This window comes from Erpetoichthys calabaricus, chromosome 8 (assembly GCF_900747795.2).
Source record: "Erpetoichthys calabaricus chromosome 8, fErpCal1.3, whole genome shotgun sequence".
NCBI classification, from domain to species: Eukaryota; Metazoa; Chordata; class Cladistia; order Polypteriformes; family Polypteridae; genus Erpetoichthys; species Erpetoichthys calabaricus.
The window spans coordinates 19444698-19470392 of NC_041401.2; the positions used below are offsets into that span (position 1 = coordinate 19444698).

The window sequence follows — 25695 nt, forward strand, 5'->3', positions numbered from 1 at the left end:
TTACACCTCATTTCAATAAAGTTGCTCATTGTCTGCTTGCTGTACTACATTGATGGCATCACATTTGCACACACGTTTCACTGTAAACTGTACGTTATTGATAACCTTTCTAAGAGTCAGAATTATTGTTTTCAAGTCCCAACTCCTCCCTTGGCAATTTTAACTTAAATTTGCACACAAGTATATGCTACCCTAGCAAAACAGGACATTCACTAATGGTCATTACAAATAAAGACATCTGTAAGTAGATGATAAGAGCAAAGAGATATCTCAGGATGCTCTACGATGTTCATACACCTTTTTATCTGAAGCAGTCAGCGATACTCTTCATTGATGTTTCAAAATAAAGATATTTTACAACAAAAGGACTTTTAACAAGAATTTAACCATATGTTAAATATGTGATTCTGAACATGTTTCCTGCAATTGCCACGGCCAGTCTGTAACCAGCTATTTCACATCCACCCATCTCTTATTTAACCAACCTAATCCAGTTCCAAGGTGATACCGAAAACAATGATATCTTGATGATGGGTGTGTGTCTGTCTGTGTGTGCGTATGTCTCTGTGTCACAGTTTTTTGAGGATGGTCTACAGCTAAAAAGGCTGAAACTTAAGCCTGTTATGAGATGAAGGTGTTTAGTTTTGAAGTCAAATTGTGCAAGAGAAAGAGGCACTCTAGAAGAACCCTCAAATACTGTAATTCTGTAATTAAATATGAATCCTTCTTGTCAATGATATCGAAATTATATATTTTATGATAACAAAGATCTGCATCAGAGCAGTAAATAATTACTGAAATGTTTTAGAATATTTCTAGTAACTTGGTTCCTAGGCACAAAGGTTACTGAAGCTCATGTCTGATTTATTTATTTTTTTAAATTTTCCACCCATCCATATTTACATACAGCATAGAGTCATGATAAGCCAGAGGCACTTGACACAAAGCAAAGTATAACTACACTCACTTTATCTTCCCTGGTCCAACATGTATGATTCTCCCAGAATCATCAGGATGGAAGTATATCCAGTCGGACTCCATTGAACAACAATTCATTTCCTGAATTCCATTCTTTGCCTGGATAAATGCATAAAAAAAAATATTAACTTACGTTGCGATACCAACAACTTATCTGACTTACAAATACACAGAGAATTTTACATCCATTACTTAATTGTACTCATATTCTCTACCTGCCAATTTTTTTTTGTCCAATTTTCACATTATTTAGTATCCTTCAGGATTAGACAGGTTTTTCTCATATCACTCACAACCACCTCCATCCAAAGCTGAACTGAAAGTTTCTCGTCTTTTCTTTAACAAAGTAATCACTGAATTCAAAAACTGCGCAGACTAACACATTTTTTAAAAACAATTTTTTATTTTTTTTATTGAGGATTTGTTCTGTTCTGTGTATTGTATTGTATTGACCCCCTTCTTTTGACACCCACTGCACGCCCAACCTACCTGGAAAGGGGTCTCTCTTTGAACTGCCTTTCCCAGGGTTTCTTCCATTTTTTCCCTACTAGGTTTTTTTTTGGGGAGTTTTTCCTTGTCTTCTTAGAGAGTCAAGGCTGGGGGGCTGTCAAGAGGCAGGGCCTGTTAAAGCCCATTGCGGCACTTCTTGTGTAATTTTGGGCTATACAAAAATAAACTGTATTGTATTGTATTGTACATACTAGCGAGTGCCAGAAACAGAAAAGTATACTGAGTTGTTTGTGCTTGTTATATTATGCTAAAGAGGCAAAAGGATTAATTTTATGTATTACGTTAATCAAATCTTGCTATATAGTAGGCATCTCACTTCACTGTAGTTCTTCAACTACACTATGAAACAGAACTTTTCTTTCCTGGTACAATTCTGTTTTGCAGCTGTGACTCACAATGAATATATCTACAGAACTCTGTAAAATGGCATTTTGTTTGTCTACTGATGATTTCTGAAATAAAAAACAATAAGCATGCATTTATTAGATAGATAGGAACTGCACACATTTTAATCCACTTTTCACTTTCTCGTATATGAAGTATAGGGAAAGTATTGTAATTGTCCAAAAATTCGACCTCGATATTTTGATGAATCTTGACATTTTAGACCTCCCCAAGTCCGATTTACTTTCTCGTAGGGAAAATATTGTAATCGTCAAAAAATTCAATTTCGAGATTTTGATTAATCTTGACGTTTTAAACCTCCATGAGTCTGAAAATACCAATTTTGGAATTATGTCTGTCCGTCTATGTGTATGTAAACACAATAACTTGAGTACGCTTTCAGTTAGGTCAACCAAATTTTGCATACAAATATTAGGTAGAAAATGTAGATTTCTATCAACTTTTGAGCTATTTCCACTAACCGGAAGTGGTACTTTTTTTATTCATGCCACTGCAGAGTCCAATTTATTCAACTTTACTTTTATAATAATTGTTCAATATATTATTAATTTGATTTGACTTTTTGTTGATGGTTCTTTAATGCACATAATAAAAAAATATAATCATTGTCTTGCAGTTTTCTCCTCAAATATCCATCCCCATATCTGAGTATACGAGAAAGTCTAGGGGAGACCACTCCCAAATTTTTCTGGTTAAATATTTTGTTGTTATAGATAGATAGATAGATAGATAAACGTGGTTCGTACAAGAAAATTAGAAAGATCAGTGCGTAAAAATACTTGCTTGGATTTTCCAAGCACTTCATTTTTTTAGCTTGGCCGGAACATGGAGAACAAGGAGCTAAACAATATCTGAGGATAGCAAATGACCACTAGCTAAGTACCAGCAGATTATCCTTTAGCGAACAAATATGATAGATGCCTTTGTTTTGCTTCTTATTTGGCGTAACAATGTAATGCCAGGGGAATCCACCAATCTGTAAAGCATTTTCCAGACAAGACACCTCAAACAGTAACAGAGGAGGCTCTGTTGAGAAGAAAAAATAAGAAGAATCAGTTTTTAATTTTTTTAAAAAGCAGTACAATGATTAACACCATAGTATAATTTTCAACATGTAAGGTTGGTGGTTGAACTAAAGCATGCTTTAATTTGCTGATTCAACTATACACAGGAAAAATCCTATTTATTTTCCAAACAAACTTCTTTTCTGCTCATTTTAACATTTATTTTTACCATCCATGGTACCTTAGAAAAGAGTATTGTTTAAATCTAGATCCCTGATCAATATTAGTTACAAAACAAAATCAATCAGTGACAATACTAATGTGTCAACAGTCCAGGTGGATGCTGCACATTGGTGGTGGTGGTTGAAGTGGTGTCAATGTAAAGTGCTTTGAGCAGGTTAGAAAAATTGCTATATGAATGTAATTAATTATTATTAAGACAGAGTTGAAGGTGACCATTTTAGAGTCAACCACTGACTATTTAGCAAATCAATAAACCAAAGTAAAACTTTAGCAGAATTTTTGCTGGGACAGATTATTTGTGCCAGACTTGTTTTTTAGGAGTTTATTTGGGGATTTCCTATTCATTTGTTTATAAAGCAGATAAAACTGTGTTTCTTATTAATTGCTGAAAACAATTTAGCAGAAATGAAGAAAACAGATCTAAACAAGCACTTGAGGAGAAATAATCGTTGAATGACTTGGTGGGATAGGTCAATTAGCTAACTGGTTGGAGATTAAAAAAAGTACACATGACTGAATATTGAACATTAAACAATGAAATCAAAAGAAACTATTCTGCCAAACCTTAATGTAAGAGATTTTTTTATGAAATAGATCCATCAACATATGAACTGGACCTACTAGGCAAAATTTCTAGATCAAATATTGGATAATGTCAATATGACAGATGTTAAAAAAATAAATAAAAACACTTATTTCCATTACATCTGCCTAAAGCATATAACAATGGGTTATGAACAGCTTTATACATGGAATTACTATTATTCCATGCAACTCTAAAATTAACATGGTGAAAATCACTAGAAAGCTTTTTCAATGCCTAAGAAATATTTAAGTGAACTAGGGGAAAAAAGTAACTCCTTAACAAAATATTGAAAAGACATATTAATAATAATAATAATAATAATAATAATAATAATAATAATAATAATAATACATTTTATATCTGTTGTGCCCTTCACATGCTCAAAGTGCTTCACAGAAATTTAGAAAGAACGAAATGGAATATTATTGTATCCAATGTTGTTTTAGCTGCATTAAACACTAAATAAAGATAATTACAGGCTATACAAAGCATTGAAGTAGAAAAGATGACAATGAACCAGAATAAAATAAAAATACAAATACTAAAAGAATGCCATGAACAAATAATATCTGACTTTTGGAAAAATACCTTTCCATTTATTTAAGAAAACACACATATTTCCATATGATTTAATAATGTATAAATAAGCACACTCAAAAAAAAATTCTGCTTTTCCACAATGAAAAATTCAAATGTCGGTAGGCCAGGATTAAATATTACATTTCATCAAAAACATAGCCCTCCAGCCAATGTAAATTGTGAGCGTACAGTTGTAGTTGTCTATTTATTTTTAGGATATGAGATCTGATCATAATTTTTATTTAAATCTACATGTTCCTGTTTGTATTATATGTTAATTCTTTTTGTGCCGTTTTAAAAAAAAAAATCTTTTTTGAAGTTTTCTTAATACAAAGTAAAAAAATACCTGTTATTTGAATGTTAAAAGGAATGCCAAACGGTGGTAACCCTACTAAGCCAGGACATCCGTTCTTTTCAAACTCCTGACCAAGTACAGATTTTTGTAGCATAAACTAGAAAACATGAAAAAAGACAAATTAATCACTGGCTGAACAAAAAAAAAAAAAACAATCTGAAGCATCCTCTTTAACCTGATATATGTTTTTCTAGTTCTCTGAAAAATATTGCATTTTTGAATTTACATTACTGTATTTTAAAAATCATTTAATATTAACTTCCAAACCTTATGTTTAACTCAGTGTATATAAAAACCCAGATCCTATGCAAAGTACAATGGTACCTGATTTGTTAATTAACCTTTTGCTTTCTATTACAAGAGTAGATTTCTGGTTTGAATAGGTGATAGATTGAGGTAAAGAAAAATCTAATTCAAAACAAGCAATCTGTAACTTTAATGCGCTGCTTAATAGCTTAAAACACCAACTCTGACCATAATATAGATGGGTAGAATTAAGAAATAGCACTGCAAGGGACTAACTAACTGTCGCTCAAAGTGTATCATTATAAAATATTAAACTGTTCAAAACTATTCAGAATAAATTTACAAGGATTTTAGTAATAAACTCTTGAAAGAAAATGCACAACATTCTTCATTCCTAATTTTTACACAATGAATTATTAAAAAAATACAGCCCTGTATTTAAAAAAACAAGGAATCACTGCCAGCTCTTTAACAGACAAACAATAATGTCATATTATAATACTTGTTGAAATAAAAGTTTGTTAACCTTTAGTTTTGGGAATGGAAAGCCTGGCACAGAGTCAGACAAGAAATATATGAACTCTTGAGAATTTGAGCAAATCTCTTAATCTCCAGGGGCCTCATGTATAAACGGTGCGTACGCACAGAAATGTTGCGTACGAACCTTTCCACGCTTAAATCGCGATGTATAAAACCTAAACTTGGCGTAAAGCCACGCACATTTCCACGGTAACTCATTCCTTGGCGTACGCAATTTATCCGCCCGGTTTTGCAGACTGGCGGCACCCAGTGTCAAAGCAGTGCTACTGTTCCTGTGTGATCACCCTTTCATTCTTAAATCCACATTCCTGGCGCGGCTTTATAAATACACTGAAATTAACTGCATATTGTTTATTAGTGTAATACATCTGATTGTAATTAACCTGTAGCAATATAATGGTCCAGGGAATAGCCATAGTATTCCAAATACCATAACTGCTTTAGCGTTGTAACTCTCACTGCATGTTCTTTCAGCTGATCCCGTTAAGGGTTGCCACAGCAGATCATCTTTTTCCACATTACTCTTACTGCACCACTCGGAGTATTTATATCACTGTATCTGAGTGGGAAATCACAGCAGCAGCTGATTGGAAAGAGAATTATCGGTACACAGCATGAAGCAGATGCTGCCTGAGCCACAGCAAACGCTTTAGTCCCTGTACGGACTTCACGGTTTAGAAACAGTTTCATCCCAAGAACTCTAAACACACTAAATCAGTCCATCAAGTGCTCCTTGTAGAAATATTTGGACTTATAAGTACAATTACCCCACTGTAAACTTGCACTACAGTTATAATATTGCACAACCTGCGCCACTTTATAAAGCGCGTATTTACATGTGATGACGGTACTCATTTCTAAGACGAAATGCAGCAAAACATGTTGATTATATTATACAGATAAAACTTTAACTTCAATTAAATAATCTGTATTGTTTATAATTAAACATGTGAGGACACGGTGCCACAGCGCTAGCTAGTTCAGTAATTGTTCCTGCCTTGCGCTGTATTCTTGCTGGTGCTGACGCGACACTGGAAAGATAGACGGATATAATAATTAAACACGTACTACTAAGATATTTCAATGTTCCTTAAAAGTTTTGAAGAATCGAAGTTCTAAGCTTACAGATGGCTTCATGTCTATTACATAGCTTATTGTGTGGCGATTGAGTTTTTGGAGAAAGAAAAGTAAGGACAGGAATTGGAGGTTAGTACGTTTGAAAGAGACAGTACTGCTGTGATAAATTATTTAATTGAAGGTTGCGCATGGCGCAGCAAGCCTCTTGCGTGAGACATGAACAAGCACTGCGCCACCGTGTTCCCATGTTTAATAACATGCTTTCATTCCTATCATCATGAAAAAGATATCACGTATACATCTCAGTATTTTAATTATTCAGAGAGCTGTAATATCACGAATTTAATGGATTATGTGTCCTGTCGGAGAAAGAGAAAGCCTGTTTAAAAAGCAGGTAGTGATTCATACACATAGAGCACATAGAAGATCAAATACAGAACAAAGCATTTAACATGCCACTTTAGTTACAACGGGATTTGAGAAACTAGTAAATTAAACGATTTTAAGATGAAGTTTATGATGTTCTACTTTAATGGCAAAATAAACTACGTGATCAAAGTGGAAATTTCGAGATTAAAGTTGACATTTCGTGCTTTTTTCCCCACTGTGTGCCTTTTTTTTGTCTGTACCCTAATAAGCTTTCATATGACACTCAGACGGTGGGCTACGACTCGCTTTTTCACGGCGACTTTGATATGTGATTTCTTTTTTATTTCGGGCACTGTGCGACTTTGTGAAGTTGAGCCTTCGAGTTTCTCCGACACTCTGTCACTCGATCAGCTTCCTTTTGTTGATTATACCACTGTTTAAACCAACAAATAGTACGTTTTTCCTTTGCCTCCACTTGGTATTCGCTGAAATTCTTATATTTTCTCCCGTGCTTTTCCCATTGTCTTTTCACAGAAGGCTATTTATATTGATTTGCATATTCAAAGAGGCGTAATTCTGGGAGGAGTTGGGGCGGGACAGAAGGCGCATGCACATGCGTTACTTTTCACGCAAATCGGGATTTATGTAGTAGAAGAACGTGAAAGTATGCGTGCACACAGATTCCTGCATCTGGATTTTTCTGTGCGTACACACAATCCCGCTTTTGTGCTTATGCCATGTTATAGTGTGAGTTCTACGCACGGCGTTATACATGAGGCCCCAGGTGCTTACATATCCTGTACATATTGCATAATGAACTTCAACTTGGTGTTCACTGTATAAGTGTGACGTGTTTTACAGACTGAACACTGCAGTAGCTAAAGGAGATGCTACTGTTTAGACAAACCCTGGTTAATAGGATAAAATATAATGTCACACTGCACTTTCAATGAATTTGAGGTCACTCATGCATAAAAATGAGAAAGAAAAACTCAAAAACGTGCTCACCTTTTCTGTTATTTGTTTAAAGCTGTACAGTCGCACTAGTCCCATGCTGTATGTTACAATAAGTATACCGTGAGATATAGTGGCATCGATGATATTATTTCCGAAAACCTAGGAAAGTGAGCGAACAAATGCAGTTTGGTAATAATAAAATTCCTATGTCAAAATGAATTAAACCAATAATACTGAAAATATACATGAATATGGTACTCAGTGTTAATGGAAGTGTTCTACAAGACACTAATTGAAATGTACCAGACATTTTCTAGGAAGAAAGGTAGTCTGGAGCAAGAGCTGAATACAATCAATAATTACTTACTAATCAAGTTACAATGATTACTCCAATTTCCAAGGTCCGTTTTTGTTGGTGCAGGAAACTGTACTCACCAAGTGTGTTTACATGCACTTTAATAACCTGGTTGTTCATAGAAACCTGATCTCTAAAATGCCATGGAAATCCTTGTTCTGGTTAGAGAAACTAGGTTACTGGTTAACAGAGGTAGATTTTTAAGTGAAAAACTTGATTATTTGGCCATGTAAACACTAAACCAGATTGCACTATATTTACCTGGACATTTCTTTGCCCCACACACACTTTCAGCAGCTACAGGTAGAAGATGGTGTAAGCATCCACAAGATAAATTTCCATAGGCAAATTCTTGGATGATCGCATTATTCTTTTTCCTGGTTGAAATAATTTATCTCAGTATTTCAGAAATTGATACATTTACGTTGATTAGCTGAACATGATTAAGTAGCCCGTGCAACCACTTTCAGCAGAGATGACTTTAAGTAATCATTTTCTGTTTATGCTAAGGAGCTTCTTCCATCATATTGGAGGAATTCGGCCTACTCCTTATCTTCATAACAGATCATGGAAGTTTGAGGGCATTCATTTGAAAATGGCTCTCCCAAAGTCCTATGACTGCTTTTCAGTAGGGGTGTGAACTTCAACTTTGACATTCCAAAATCCTCATTTTTTTCTTTTTCAAGAAAATTCAATTGTAGACTTGCTGTTCTGCTTAGGATCACTCTAATGGTCTCATGATCCAGTTTTGGCAAAACTTTAACTACTGGTCAAAAACCATTACACTTTCTTTTAGAACACTCCAATATAAAGAGGAGATCATGATGGACTCAAAGACTGCAAGGTGTTTTTATTGTGCAACTGCAAATCAACCTCAAGTCATCAAGTGTTGACTGTCATGTTTGATAGTTGCTATGAGATTCATGTTATTATATGCTGTGCTTGGTTTTTGATGAACATGGTGTTGTAAACAATGACAAAACAACTCCCCTTTGGTGTTTTGCCTGTCCAGAGAATATTGTTTCAAAAGCCTTCTGACTTCTTCAGACAGAATACTATAGACTCAAACTGTGAGGACATTTTCTTTTGGAGAGAAAAGGCTTTCTTCTGGCTATCATTCTACACAAACCATACTAGTCTTTTTGTGAGGACAGTATCGTGTGATCTGTAACATTTACCACATAAACAGAAGTCTGTAATTCTCTGCATGGAGCTTTCAGATTTTTTTTAATGATTTCTTTGGGTGAATTTGCTTGGATGGCACTCCACACAAAAAGGGCAACTGTGAAATTTCCAATCTCACTGTAGAATGATGGACTTCAGATTGTTTAGAAATGAGTTCATACATTTCTTCACACTGATTGGCAGCAACAAAGGCTTCTCTAATAACACTGCAGATGTCTTTTGTCCTTGGTAGATGTTACTATAAACGTGAATCTTGAAGTCTGACCTGCCAAAGAATTGGCTTTTATATCAAGGTGGTAGCAGATCATGATTAGAAGGACTAGGTTTGAATTAACGTCTTACCTGATTTGGAAGAAATAAATGTGAACTTAATTTTTAATGCATGGCTTATGAATATTGGTTTATTCTCTGCTGAATAATGACAAATTAAAAAAATGTTTAAGGTGCGTTTTTGTTACTGCAGATTAGATTTATTGAATTTAAGGGCTTGGTAAGGACTATAGGCTTATTAGTTATGTACAGATATGGAAACCCACAGAAATTAATGAGGGGTACTTACTCTTTTTGTTTGACCGTAAAGTAACCTTTTCTGTCTTTTGTATATTATTTTTCTCTATTTGCTAACAAAACTCAATGCACAGCACCAATTTCCCATAAATGTATGAATGTATAAATATATGTGCTCATCATCTACAGGACTGATAGGACAAGATTACTAATCTTAAAAAAAATGTGAGAAAATCATAGTCTTACGTTTTTGCTAATCTCAAGCATCCAGAGCAATGTCAGTGGAAGAACCTGGAACACGGCAAGACATAGCAGAGACGGCTGGACAACACCTGCCTGAACAATCAAAATACTGTTATCAAAAACAAACACACTCATTTAAATAATCTTTTAAGTTTGAAAGAAAAATTGCTGAAAGGAAACTGAAATTTCAGGTTTATCTCGGCCAAATTTCCTAACAAAAGAGCTGCACAGCAATCATTAGGCTGATTACCTGGTCAATTTTACTTATTAAAAAAAAGGATAAGCAATTGCACATGTTACTGATTGACATTCACATTTTAAAACTAACTATATTCTTAATAACAAAATAGTCTATTTTACTCATTCAATTTCAGAATCTGTTTATTCCAACAGAAAATAATGGATGGGCTAAGAATATTGTAGCGGCATCCTAAGATGCTGGCGGGACTCCAATTCCTTCCATGGCACCCTCATTTTTCTCCACGTTCACGTTCCAATTTAGAGCCTCTATTTAGACAAGTGCAGACAACTTTGGGATTTTTGAAGGAACCGGAATACCCAGACCAAAACATACAAACTTCATGTATGATGGACAGTCTGAGATATGAACCTAAGACTTGGAAGGTTTGAGGCAGTATCTTTGGCCACTGTAATACAGTACCACACTAATAGAGAAGCGGCTGCACCAATATGACTATCCAAAAAATTTCTTTATTGTGCCTGTGAATTATTTCATTATTATTTAAAAATACAGAAATATTGTATGCAATGAATGTGTGTTTGAAATTCTTCCAAACACATGGAAAAATTAATAAAAACAACCCCTGTTAATATTCCTTCAATGTCTGTAAATAATAATAAAATTAAGTTTATTTTCACTAAACACTTACTCAGAATGCTACAGATTATAAACCATGTAACACTAACAGTATAGAACAATGCTGTATTTGCATACTTTACATAAGTACACATATTTATTTATATGAACAGTAACAGTCAGATTCTTTAATGTGGTCTTGAATATTTCTAGAGAAAGAAAAAAATAAAAAATATCCAATAAATAACACATAAACCAAGCTACCTGGAGGCCGAATCCCACACATCAATGAAGCCAAATGAAGTTAAAATTAAAGTCATCAAACTCCTCCACAAATAGGCAGAGAGGTTGGGAGCAGGCAGAAATCCTTCACTATTGCTTTCTTTCTTTTTAAAAATTATGGCTATTGCTGCTGTTTATGTATGTACAGTTAGGTCCATAAATATTTAGACAGAGACAACTTTTTTCTAATTTTGGTTCTGTACATTACCACAATGAATTTTAAATGAAACAACTCAGATGCAGTTGAAGTGCAGACTTTCAGCTTTAATTCAGTGGGGTGAACAAAACGATTGCATAAAAATGTGAGGCATCTAAAGCATTTTTTGAACACAATCCCTTCATTTCAGGGGCTCCAAAGTAATTGGACAATTGACTCAAAGGCTATTTCATGGGTAGGTGTTGTCAAGTCCGTCGTTATGTCATTATCAATGAAGCAGATAAAAGGCCTGGAGTTGATTTGAGGTGTGGTGCTTGAATGTGGAAGATTTTGCTGTGAACAGACAACATGCGGTCAAAGGAGCTCTCCATGCAGGTGAAAGAAGCCATCCTTAAGCTGCGAAAACAGAAAAAACCCATCCGAGAAATTGCTACAATATTACGAGTGGCAAAATTTACAGTTTGGTACATCCTGAGAAAGAAAGCAAGCACTGGTGAACTCAGCAACGCAAAAAGACCTGGACGTCCACGGAAGACAACAGTGGTGGATGATCGCAGAATCATTTCCATGGTGAAGAGAAACCCCTTCACAAAAGCCTACCAAGTGAACAACACTCTCCAGGGGGTAGGCGTATCGATATCCAAGTCTACCATAAAGAGAAGACTGCGTGAAAGTAAATACAGAGGGTGCACTGCAAGGTGCAAGCCACTCATAAGCCTCAAGAATAGAAAGGCTAGATTGGACTTTGCTAAAGAACATCTAAAAAAGCCAGCACAGTTCTGGAAAAACATTCTTTGGACAGATGAAACCAAGATCAACCTCTACCAGAATGATGGCAAGAAAAAAGTATGGAGAAGGCGTGGAACAGCTCATTATCCAAAGCATACCACATCATCTGTAAAACACGGTGGAGGCAGTGTGATGGCTTGGGCGTGCCTGGCTGCCAGTGGCACTGGGACACTAGTGTTTATTTATGATGTGACACAGGACAGAAGCAGCCGAATGAATTCTAAATGCAGTCAAATTGATTAGGCGGCGTTTCATGATACAGATGGACAATGACCCAAAACATACAGCCAAAGCAAGCCAGGAGTTTATTAAAGCAAAGAAGTGGAAAATTCTTGAATGGCCAAAGTCAGTGACCTGATCTTAACCCAATTGAGCAGGCATTTCACTTGTTGAAGACTAAACTTCAGACAGAAAGGCCCACAAACAAACAGCAACTGAAAGCCGCTGCAGTAAAGGCCTGGCAGAGCATTAAAAAGGAGGAAACCCAGCATCTGGTGATGTCCATGAGCTCAAGACTTCAGGCTGTCATTGCCAGCAAAGGGTTTTCAACCAAGTATTAGAAATGAACATTTTATTTCCAGTTATTTAATTTGTCCAATTACTTTTGAGCCCCTGAAATGAAGGGATTGTGTTAAAAAATGCTTTAGTTGCCTCACATTTTTATGCAATCGTTTTGTTCACCCCACTGAATTAAAGCTGAAAGTCTGCACTTCAACTGCATCTGAGTTGTTTCATTTAAAATTCATTGTGGTAATGTACAGAACCAGAATTAGAAAAACGTTGTCTCTGTCCAAATATTTATGGACTTAACTGTAGTTAGAATATGAAGGCAATGCAGAAGTACTGGCCTGTGCCTTAAAGTGAGGAAGATGGGAGTGTTGTAAAAGGAAGACTTAAGTAACTTTACTTTCTTTGCAAGTCACTGTACTGTTGAATATAGCATTATTAAAAAGTAATTTTTTTTTTTTTAGCTTTCTACGAGGATGAGACAAAAATTATCCACACTCCAGTTATATAAAAACTTCTGTTGGCAGCACTGTCTTATCAGTGCTTTCCGTATGAGACCCCCGTCTCCCCAGTCACTGCTATGCAGGTATGAACGTGTTACGTCAGATCATTTGTAACTGCGGTGCGAGAAACAATGGCTGCCCCACTTGTGATTTGCACAAAAGAAGAGCAACATGCAGTGATTTGTTTTTTGTGGTCTGAGGGTGTGCCTGGTACCGATATTTATCGAAGACATTGTGCACAGTATGGAGAAAGTGTTTTGCTGCGAAGATGAATAGATAGAGAAGTTCAAGGAAGGTCGCATAAGTGTCTGTCATGAAGAAGGAGCAGGTTCGTGTCCACGAGTAATGACCACATTGAACGCGCACGTGAAATGATTCTGTTGAATAGAAGAGTGATAGTAGATGTGGCAAATCATTTGCAAATCAGCCATGGCTCTGCCTATCTAATAATCCACAACAGACTAGGGCTTCAAAAGAAACCCTACGAGGATGAAGATTCTCATCTGATGAAGAGGTGAACACAGTGGTGCATTCATGGCTCGCAGCTCAACCTAAAACATTTTTTAATGAAGGAATACGAAAGCTTATTGACAGATGGACAATGTGTATTGAAAAGCACGGAGATCATGTTGAAAAATAACGTACTTGTCTTTTCTGAAAGTTGATTAAAATAAATTCTACAGCCAGAGTGAGGATAATTTTTGCCTGACCCTCGTAAATAACATTTTATTCTTATGTATACCTAAATCAAGTACAACATTCTGAATGTGCTCAGACACAGCAGAACCTGAAAACATGAGGAGATGATGTGAAAGATTGATCCACCTACTTGTATTTTCTGGCTGCTCTAATGCAGCTTAGCTGCAACAGTAAAGATTAAAATATGAACAAGAATAACACAATATTGAATAGTAAACTCCTAATAAGCTAAAGACACTACGACAGGAAGAAAATATGTCCAAAAAACAAAACCTACAAAGACCAAAGCAACAAGTGAGGAGGAAAAAAAAGTAATGAAGCTTTATTGCCAGGTCTTCCACTATTATTAATTTAAAAACCAGATGAAATAATAACTGTCAGAATGAAAGCTCCTCTCAACCCTTAAACCGCCACATACTTGGGGGGGTTAATGCACCCCCAGACGCCAAATACTTTTTTGCTGCACTTTTTAAGTAAACGTCACAATTCACCAAGAAAAAGTGAAATTTTAATGGAACACATTTTTTTCATGCAAAGAGCATCATAATTACTACAACACTGATCATTTTACACACTACCAATGAACTGCAAAAATTATAAAAAAAAGTACCACAACAATTTATTATTACATGTACAAGGTGCAACTGACGCCATTGATGAAATTCAGTAAATTACCGAGCAAACTGTGCTTGAACTGGCTGCACACAAACTCACAGAGGCCAACGCTGATGCTTGCTAGTCTAGTGCATTGGCTGAATCCCATGGACAGCGATGCTGCAGTGCTGCAGGGGGCAGCAGTGGTCATGAGCTGGCTGCTCAATGAATGGACGGCACGGACTGATCAGCACTGGCGAGCTGGCAAATTGCACTGGGAACCGACTATAGCCGGTTGCGGCGTTCAATGAATGAACGTCACTGAATAGACTCGGCTCCTACATGCCGGCAAATTGCATTGGGAACCGACTATAGCTGGTCGTGGCGATTTAAGGGTTAATGAACCCATCCTTATTACCTGTCTAGCCAAAGGAGTCAGCTTGCTCTGGACAGATTTGATCACCAGAGTTTCCTGAGGTATATCCCAGCTCAAGTACCTGAAAGTAATAAACATATATTAAATGAACATATATTAAATTCACAGAATTTCTCTAACAACCCCCGGGTAATCTGCTATGCTTTTATCAATCACTTTAGTTCTATGCAGCAAACTTGAAGTTATTTTAATGATATTGACAGTTTAAACAGAACAGGTTAGAATTAATATAAAAGAACAAATGCACAAATCAGAAAATCTGAAGGATCGACACTATCTTGTAATCAATTATGACTTTTCATTAATGGCCAAGACATGGGAGGCACTGTAACCTATGATGAAAACCTAACTTGTTTTTGGAAAAAATCAGCATAACTACATTTTTGTTTCATTCACACAAATATTTTAGTGACATGATGCAATGAAACATTGTACATACAGCAGCACTGGATTCCACTTTGATAATAACAAGAATAGGCGCTATGTTAAAAACCCGATATATTTTATGTTAAAGACAATCTTCCAAAATATTTGACAACTTTTCTCATTGGTTTAGCCCATATCTCTGAACCACAACATGGCTTCAAAGCCACTGGTATGTGTTTGATACATTTTTTATTTATAGGCTGGAGAAAGTACACAGCCCACAACTATGAGCTCTGTTTGGGCTTGCTTAGAGAAATGTGTGATTGGACCACTATCTAAGAGAGGGGGGAACTATTTTGCTTTCCCTCATACATTCAGCTTCACCTTTTAGGTGCAACATTTTTTTTTTTTTTTTTTTTTTACCCATCCTCACTTTTTTCTTTCCGGTTCTAATCTGTGGCCAGAGAGTGGTTGTTCTCCACCAAACTAATATGAGTTTATCTAAGAGGAAGACACTTTCAACACTCTTTGGGTTCATCTAGAAGGGTTAGAGTAGCCTGTCAAAAATTAAATGGTTTCCAAGTTAAGACCATGTCACATGGCACAACTTTTCTAGCAATTTTCTAGCAATTTTCAGCTGCAGACTCCATTTACATAATCTTAATGAGTCGTAATCAGTCGTTGCATGTTTCTGTAATTGGCAATCTTGTAGTTTGACTTACCTAGCAACTCAGTCCAATCTGCGACTCACCCCTACAAAATGAACCAGGTTTGATAATAAACGAAATACTAATATAATATTGTCACAGTATTGTATATTCCTGCTCAAGTGGACACTGACACTGCTCAGATGGAAGTCTATGAGACAATCAATCGCCACAAGAGTGATAACCTAGATGTGGCTCTCATTGTGGCTGGCAATTTCATTAAGTCCAGTCTCAGAAAAGGAATCCCAAACCTTTATCAGCACATTACTTGTGCCATCAGAGGGAGAGGACACTGGAACACTGCTATACTCTGTATAAAGATGACTATAAAGCCCAGCTGTTGGGCAAATCCGACTATTGCACCACCTTCCTCATGCCCAGATACAGAGGAAGTGAGTGGCAGTGAGGAAACAGCGCTCATATAATGAGAACACAATGTAAGGGGAGCTTTCAGGAAAGTGAACAACAGGAATGCAGCAGGTTCAAATGGCATTCCAGGACTGGTTTAAAGATTTGTGCCAATCATCTTGCACTAGTATTCATGGCAATATTTAATCTCACTTCATCTCAGTCTGCCATACTAATATGCTTTAACACTAGAATTACCAGAGCCTACAAAAAAACTCGTAAATCCGTCCCACCTTAAATCGCGTCTTAAATCCATTTGCACCTCTCCGCCAGAGTCCTTTGTCATCTAAATGTGCTGATAAACACAAGCTACTAGCAGCCAGCTATTCCATCCCCCCACCGACTTAGAACGAACTTCTCCTAGCTCATGCCTTGCCTTGATTTGATTATCTGGGATTGAAGTGGAGTTTTAGAGTGGAAATAATATAGCGTTATTTGGAATACACGCATTTCATGTGTGTTCCGTTTCTATAGTAGTCTGTGCAAACACATTTTTAAAACAGAAACGTTTTTCATATTCTAATAGTAAATGACAAAATGTAGGCATAAACTATATAACGTATGAAGCCTGAAGTCCATATATCAAAGAAACACTTTCACAAAAGGTACAAATAAGAGAACACGTGCGCTTTTATTCAAAAATATAACTGCACAAAAAAAAAAAAAAGCCGCATTAGCATGCCACATTGACACTCTTACTACAACCGCCGCGGTGGCATAATGGTATCAGCTCCTGACTGGGAATCAGGACTCTGGCAGAGAGGTGCAAACGGATTTAAGACGCGATTTAAGGTGGGACGGATTTACGAGTTTTTTCATAGGCTCTGGTAATTCTAGTGTTAAAAGATCCATAATTATGCCTGTACCTAATAATTCAAATCCAACCTGCCTGAAAGACTATCGCCCTGTTACACTAATGTCTACAGCAATGTTTCGAGGGGTTGGTCAAGAACTAATGTACATATGGTCTTTACTGCCCAAAGAAGCAGATCCATTATGGTTCAAATATCACTCAAGTAGATACACAGATGATGTCTACATATAGAACTGACCTAGCTGAATAAAAGGTTAGGAAATTACGTGTGAATTCTGAATACAGACTATAGTTAGCCATTTAACACAATAAAACCCTCTAAGCTTTTCACCAAGCTCAGGGACCTGCACCTGAACACTTCACTGTGCAGCTGGGCTTTTAACTTCTCAACAGGCAGCCCCAGGTGGTTCGAGTGGGTGGCCACAATTCATTATCTCTCACCCTAAACACAAGGGCTGTGCTCAGAGTCCTCTGTTGTACTCCCTCTACACACCTGACTGCACAAAAGTCTAACATCACGGCCAAGTTTACTGACAATACAGCTGTGGTAGGCATGATCTCTAACAAGAACGCCCAGGCTTACAGAATAAAGTGGTGTCAGGACAGCAGTCTACTCCTTAATGTCAGCAAGACAAAGGAGCTGATCTGCTTCCTAACTCCTGTCTAAAAAGTTAATGAAAATTTAATGCATTTGTTACACAGTTAAAAAAACTAAACGATCAATGAAATTTTCATTGTGGTTTAGGTCACCTTGAAACTAAGAAATGTGGACAAAAATTACAAAAGTAGAAATCTACACAAAAGGTACAAAAAAAAATAATTAGGATAACGACATAAGCCATGGTGTAATAGTGTGCAGTAGTGTCAAAAAAAGGTTAACTTTCTCCTTAAACAGAGCTGTCTCTGTGGGAGAGGACTCTGTTTTTAACTTAATATATGCTGTTAGTCTTCCAGAAATAATGTTACTGGTAAATGTCCTGTTTTTGCTTCCATAGCTGAGTTTTCAAGCTTTTCTAACTATGATGATGCATGTTTCATGCACTTCATTGCTTAGTGCAGCTTTCTTCTGTTTAGCAGACATTGCTGATGTGTCTGTTAGGTTCTTCAGAAGGGTAATCACCAGGCCTTCTCTTCATTTTTAATGTATTTTCATGGTAATTAGTGCAAAATGAGAAAATGGTATAATATTAACTTCTGGATTATAGCGAATAAAATGTTGTTTCATTGAATGCTGGTAATGCAGAAATTGCCATATCCAAGCTATAACCTCTGCTAGGCTTAATATGTGTGTAATTGCTTGAGCTGTGTGCCATTGTTTAATTACATGCTTACAAAAGAAAGGATGCCTAAACACAAAAGAGCAAGTATGCAGTCAGAATTATCGTCTGTGTAAAGAAGGTCACCTCTGCTTAGTGCCAATAAAGATAACTAGCTAATTTTACTTGACACAGGATCAAATGCACGGAACACAGCTCTTTAAGAGCACCTAACAAGGGGTAATCACAATAGTTCCCCAACACATATAATGATTGCTCCAAATGAATGAATCCATCCATCCATTTTCTAAATTGCCTTTCCTGTTTAGGTTCACAGGGAGCCAGTACCTGTCTCAACACCATTAAGCACAAGGTTACTGTACTGGACCAACTGCGACTTGCAGAGAGTATATGGAGAAAGAATCTGGACAGAATCTGCTCCTGGCATTAAAACCTCTCCCAAGTTCTGAGGCAGCAGCATCTATCACTGTGCCACAATACTACCAATCCTGGCTTCCATAACAGCTAGTATTCAATAGTGTACTGGTTATTCAAATTATTTATTAAAATTAATATTATTACTTTACCATTTATATTTTTTTTAACTTTTTACTGACTTTCCCAAAGACAAGGTTATTTATTTAAATATGCAGTCGTTTCCATCCAATAAAATCCAGCTAAATAAAAAGAATATGTGTCTGTGTGTCAGTCCTGTTGCTATGTCTCTGTCATTCCAAGAGATGATGCAATAGAAATATTTTTTGTAATAAAATGCTTTGCATTTGTCATTCCAACAGATGGTGCATCACAAGCATTAACACTGCCTTTATGAATCCCATATCAAATAGCATATGACAGAGACATATGCATTGCATGGTGCACTGCAAAAGTTTACACTGAAGTCTATGTTGATTACTGAGACTTCAGACCATCTTAGACTGGTAGCACATCTAGTTCTAAATAAAGCATAAAACATATTAACTTTACTGCAAGTATAAGATCCAACTCCCATGTCCATACCCCCAATTGTATATTTAGGAAAAGCAAAATGACTTCCTAGTACCTAGCCTGAGAATAAATAATTCAGGGATATTCAAAATGAAAGGTGTACTCCATTTGGAAGGGATACAGCTAAATGTAAAATCCTTTGCAATCTGGAAAGAAGTACAGTGCTGCCAGAAGGACAGTTTTACAAGTTTGAATCGCTTTAGGAGGCGTGGTGTAAGTCAGTTATGCAACCATGAAAGTATAAGAATGCTTCTACATATTCTTCAGCTTTTCCCACTTCTATGTAGGGGCGATGTGCTTGATGAATGTTCTACATACACTTTGGTCCTGAATCTTCTTCAATCTCAAACCCTTTTCCATCAAATCTTCTTTTTCTTTATCCATCCATCCATCTCCACTTTGGCCTCATTTGCTTTCTCTTCCCCTGTACTTCCATTCCTGTCATTCTTTTGCCCACATATTCATCATCTCTCCTCATCATGTTACCTCAACCTACTTTACAGTACTTTCTTAGATATCTTCTCCCACTTTTGTTGTACCTTTGTCACATTTTTTACACTGTCCTTTTTTGTAACTCCACAATCCGTTTCAAAATACTCATTTCTGCCACATTCAAATTCTTCTCCTGTGCTCTACTACCCATGTCTCAGCTCCACACATAATCGCTGGTCTTACCACTTTCTTAAAAATCTTATCTTTAACCTTCACCTTAATTCTTTGATCACACAATACAGTAATCCCTAATCCATCGCGGGGGTTGCGTTCCAGAGCCACCCGCGAAATAAGAAAATCCGCGAAGTAAAAACCATATGTTTATATGGTTATTTTTATATTGTCATGCTTGGGTCACAGATTTGTGCAGAAACACAGGAGGTTGTAGAGAGACAGGAACGTTATTCAAACACTGCAAACAAACATTTGTCTCTTTTTCAAAAGTTTAAACTGTGCTCCATGACAAGACAGAGATGACAGTTCTGTCTCACAATTAAAAGAATGCAAATATATCTTCCTCTTCAAAGGAAACAGAGAGTAAAGCAAACAAATCAATAGGGCTGTTTGGCTTTTAAGTATGCGAAGCACCGCCGGTACAAAGCTGTTGAAGGCGGCAGCTCACACCCCCTCTGTCAGGAGCAGGGAGAGAGAGAGAGAGAGAGAGAGAGAGAGAGAGAGAGAGAGAGACAGAGAGAGAGAGAGCGAGAGAGAGAGTCAAAAATCAATACGTGCCCTTTGAGCTTTTAAGTATGCGAAGCACCGTGCAGCATACTTAAAAGCTGCACACAGAAGGTAGCAACGTGAAGATAATCTTTCAGCATTTTTAGACGAGCGTCCGTATCGTCTAGGTGTGCGAACAGCCCCCCTGCTCACACCCCCTACGTCAGGATCACAGATAGTCAGCGCAAGAGAGAGAGAAAGAAAAGTAAGTTGGGTAGCTTCTCAGCCATCTGCCAATAGCGTCCCTTGTATGAAATCAACTGGGCAAACCAACTGAGGAAGCATGTACCAGAAATTAAAAGACCCATTGTCCTCAGAAATCCGTGAACCAGCAAAAAATCCGCGATATATATTTAAATATGCTTACATATAAAATCCGTGATAGAGTGAAGCCGCAAAAGGCGAAGCGCGATATAGCGAGGGATCACTGTACTCCTGATACCTTCTTCCAATTGTTCCATCCACACTGCATTCTATGGGCTATCCATGCATCTAGTTTTCCATCCTGGGCTACCACTGATCCTAGACATTCAAACTTCTCCACTCTTTTCAATAGCTCTCCCTTCAGGCTAACTTTTGAATCCTGATCATCATTAAACCTCATATATTCTGTGTTCTTCCAATTTAACTTCAACCCTCTATCTTGCAAAGCCCTTCTCCATTCTTCTAACTTCTTCTTTCTGGTGGTACACAACACAATGTCATTAGCAAAAAGCCTGCACTAGGGGAATCAGTCTTTTACACCATGACTCAACACATTCATAACTCAATCAAAGAGGTAAGGACTTAAAGATGAGCACTGGTGCAGATTTACTTTAATTGGGATCTTGTCTGTTACCACAACAATGCTTTTATCCCGAGTCCTCACTCCCTCATAGATGTCCAGGACAATCCACACATACTTCTCTGGTCCACCTTTCTCTCTCATGCACCTCCAGACCTCTTGACGTGGCACTCTATCACAAGCCTTTTCCAATCAATAAAAAACATAAGCAGTCATTTCTGCTTTTCTCGATGCTTCTCTATCACCCATCTCAATACAAAGACTGCATCAGTCGTTCCTCTACCTGGCATAAAATTAAACTGCTCCTCTCCTATGGTGGTCACTTCCCTAAGACTTCTCTCTATAACCATTTCCCAAATGTTCATTGTATGTGACTTCAGCTTTATCCCTCTATATTTTCCACAATCCTGAATATCTCTCTTTTCCTTATAAATAGGTACAATCACACTGTTCCAGTCACACCACTCCTCTGTTATTCTCTAGAGTTTATAGATCGTCTATGGTAGATCCCACAATACATTTACTCACTCTTCTCATAAACCCTTCCACTCTTGTGCTTGTATTTCATCTAGTCCTGTTACCATTCCAATTTTCATTCTTTTAAGTGCCTCATTTACTTCCTCTCCCCTTATTCTTAGTATTAGCTCTTCATTTGTGACTCCCATCCCCAAATACTATTTTTGGATTGTATTCATTCAACAGCTTTACAAAGTACCTCTTCCATCTATTCTTGGTCCTCTCATGCTCACTCAGGACCCCACCTTCCTCATCTTTTATCGGTTTTATTTGACTAAAATCCTTTCCAGTCTTGTTCATGGCATTTGCAATTCTAATAATTATTTTCTCTCTCTTTTTGCCTCCAATTTTTCATACATCTCCTCCAAAGCTTTAACCTTGGCTCTTGCCACTGTCTTCTTTGCCTCCTTGTTGATCTGCCTATGCATTTATTGATCTTCCTAACTCCCTGATTGGTACCATGTCTTCTTTGCCTCTTTCTTATACTTCATTCTTATCCTGCACCACTCTGTTCGATCACCGTGTCTGTTTGTCCCCATTGAGTTAATTCCATCATTAAGGTTTTGGCAGAGTTTTACAGCCAGCTGTCCTTCCTGAAAGTAACCAACCCTCTCTATTTATCTGGGTTTGGGACTGGCACCAAGTTGGGCTGGTTTGTCCCCCTGGTGGATAGATTGGAAAGAACAAGCCACTGATAATTATCATGTATATGATAATGAGCTTTAAAAAATGTTAAAAAATATATATTTTTATATTTTTAATGAGTTTGCAGCATTTTGTTTGAGCATGCACCATGATGGACATCAACCTTTCTGAGGTTTGGTTTTCTGTGTTGAGAAGTATGCTGTCTGGATTGACTCTGGGTCTCAAAATCCCTGGTATTTGGAAAAGGCTGATAGGGCAAATGAATGTGCATATCGTGTATTAGGGTTTATGTTCCCTAAAAAACACTAGATCCATGGCCAGCACTGTGATTCAAACCAATAAGCACTTGCTTTTTAGCTAAGGTATAGAGTGAAAAACAGCATGGCGTAAGTATTAGTTACTTTAGCACACCAGGCTAAGTCATTCTGGATAAGAAGTGCTTCTCTGAACAGAGTACTACCCTTTGTTGTGTAATGCGGCTTTTGAAGACAGCCCTGTGAATTCATATATGCTCTCTCTCGCTCTCTCCCTAATTAGAGTGCTCCTTCCTAAATACAGCAGCACTCAGCATTTAGACTTCCCCCCCTTACTAAATTGCACAGCACTGTGCATTCAGATGCATCCTTCACAGATGGAAAAGCTCTCTCTAAACATACAGCCATCTTTAGGTTTTGAATGCATCACCTAAATAGATCAGTACTCTCCGTTTATACATAAGCATTCTAATTAGTGCACCATTCTACATTATATCCAACCCACTCCCTTTTGAGTACACTTACTTTTTGGAGCAGGGATTTCTTTTAGATTGTGCTTTAGAGCCACATTATTAAGGTATCCTGATTATTCATTTTAAATGTACTTTCAACACAATAGATATTTTTGGAGTCACACAAGGGACAAATATGTCTGAAAATATGATCACAGGGCAGCGAGAAAGCAAATGCCTAGCAACTTCTACTACAGGTAAAATTTGGCATTCCTTTTTTGATTACTTTTCATATTCTGGTCTATTTTGTTTTGGTAGGTAATGGCCTCTGCCACATAAATGATTTATCTTCTGTCTTTAATGTGCAGTATGAATGAAGGTGTAAATCATGACATGTCACTTTGACGTCAGTGTTGCTGCATACAATTTCATCTTGCCATATTCCCTTTAGTATTTCAGCTATAAATGTACTAAAATCACATTGCTTTCTTGACTTTGATAGATATATTTGCTTGGTTGTGATACTTGTACTCTGTCTTGAAAGAGCACAATTTTCTTTATTTACTCTAAATGTATAATATTTGGGCAAACAAACCTGGTCAGTAAAAGGCCAGTACCCTGCAAAAGTCAAATCCAAAAGAAATCCTTGACCCTTTGAGTGTGACTTGAACAGCAGAATGCTCATTTTGATAGTGTGCAGTCTTTCATGGATTGACAATGTGTTTCTGCTGCATTTAGTAAAATAGCCCAAGTGTTTTCTGAGAGGTCTATGCATATCTTCTCTCTCAGCAGGTACTCGAAATCAGAATCATGTACAACAATTTAACCTGTGTGAACATAAATAGTTGAGATGTTCAATCCTTGAGCCATACATCTTGGAACAACAGGGACCGAAGGTGACATTTCTTTCACTTGCTATCTTTGGTTTACCCAATTAGAGGTAGTTGTTCTGAAAGTAAAGTTCTACTTGGTGAGCACATGGCATCATAAGGGATGTTCTGTATCTGAAGTCTTCCCAATAGTGATGTTGCTTTGTCCTTTTGTAAGGCAGACCTTGAAGGTATTCTTTGAACTGCTTCTTACGACCAACTCATTGACGCAGGCATGCAGGATCATGCTAGCCACTTTTACCTCAGTGAGGGCATCATAAGTTTACAGGTAAGAACTTCCTGAAGGTTGTAGAAACGGCAATGTATGAGGGTTTATCGGTAACCACATTCTTGCTACCATCCTGGAAAGTAGTAACATGAATTCCTTTTACACCTTTGGTTTAGCTTCCTTCTTGATGTCATAGTTCTCATATTTTCTGAAGTAAATGCTAGCACATATAATGCAATATTGGACTACCTCCTTCATATTTCCCTTTTAGGCTGGTATGTAAAGTGACCAACATTTTCAAGATCTTCTATGGAAATTCTTTTTCCCCAGGGCCATATTTATAGTACCTGTCCAGGGATAACTCATTAGAGGATCTTGGTTTTCCAGATGTTGCAGAACATTCCTAGACTGTAGCATCCCTCAGGAAACTGGTATGTATCAGTCTAAAGTCAGTACGGGGTACAAAAATGGAAAAACCACCTATAGTAGTGTTCAAAGTTAGGAATTGTCTAGAGATGTTCATAATTTTGACAGAAATTGATACTTTTTATTGAGGTACCATTAAATTGGTTTAAAAATAGAGCAAAGCCATTATTAATGCTGCAAATGGCTCTTACAACTTAAAATGACTGATTTATAATGGATCTCATTTTCGGCAGCTATTATTCCAGTATTCTAATGGGTAGCTTTCATAGTTTATCTTGTTTAAATGTTAATTCATTTTTAGAAAGCCCTTTGTAAGTGTGTTAGCACAACTAAAACCTATTATTCTGACCAATATCACACAAAAATCATGTTTCCTGAAGTTTTAAAGTACTGGCATCCCTAAAATTCAATCCTGGATTCAAAAGTGGTCAAAACAAAATAGCTCTCTCAAGAAAAAACATTAGTCTGTTGTTGTTTTACAAAATTAAGGTTAGTTCATCTGACAGATTATCAAGAAACGGAACATTTCTTACAAAGGTGACCGCTAGAGGAGAAGAGGAGAAACTAGATCTAACCAGGTACGAAAGATGTGGAAGGCTCAGATGCACAAAGTGCATAAGTGAATTCATACATCAGTGTGTGTAGTTTGAGAAACAAATAACTTATAGGTCTTAGTTGGCTGCTTCATTAAAAATTACACACCAATGTTATCTGCAACATTAAAAAGAAAGGCTTGCAATGGGCAAAGAACACAGACATTGGACAGTGAATTTCTGGGCAATTCCAAACTATTGCTCATTTTAATGCTTTCTTTTTATTTCCCAGC

The 25695-nt window shown here is 37.0% G+C and overlaps 1 protein-coding gene across 1 annotated transcript in view; it reads right to left on the minus strand.

Annotated features, from left to right (window-relative positions):
- The window catches only part of dcaf17 (ddb1 and cul4 associated factor 17), a 113020-nt gene that overhangs the window by 21792 nt on the left and 65533 nt on the right, over positions 1-25695 (minus strand). The window contains exons 6-11 of the mRNA XM_028806305.2: positions 14906-14984; positions 10143-10232; positions 7901-8008; positions 4652-4757; positions 2777-2919; positions 968-1077 (exon numbers count right to left, since the gene is read on the minus strand). Coding sequence (XP_028662138.1) covers positions 968-1077; positions 2777-2919; positions 4652-4757; positions 7901-8008; positions 10143-10232; positions 14906-14984 — 636 coding nt within the window. The remainder of the gene's footprint in view (positions 1-967; positions 1078-2776; positions 2920-4651; positions 4758-7900; positions 8009-10142; positions 10233-14905; positions 14985-25695) is intronic.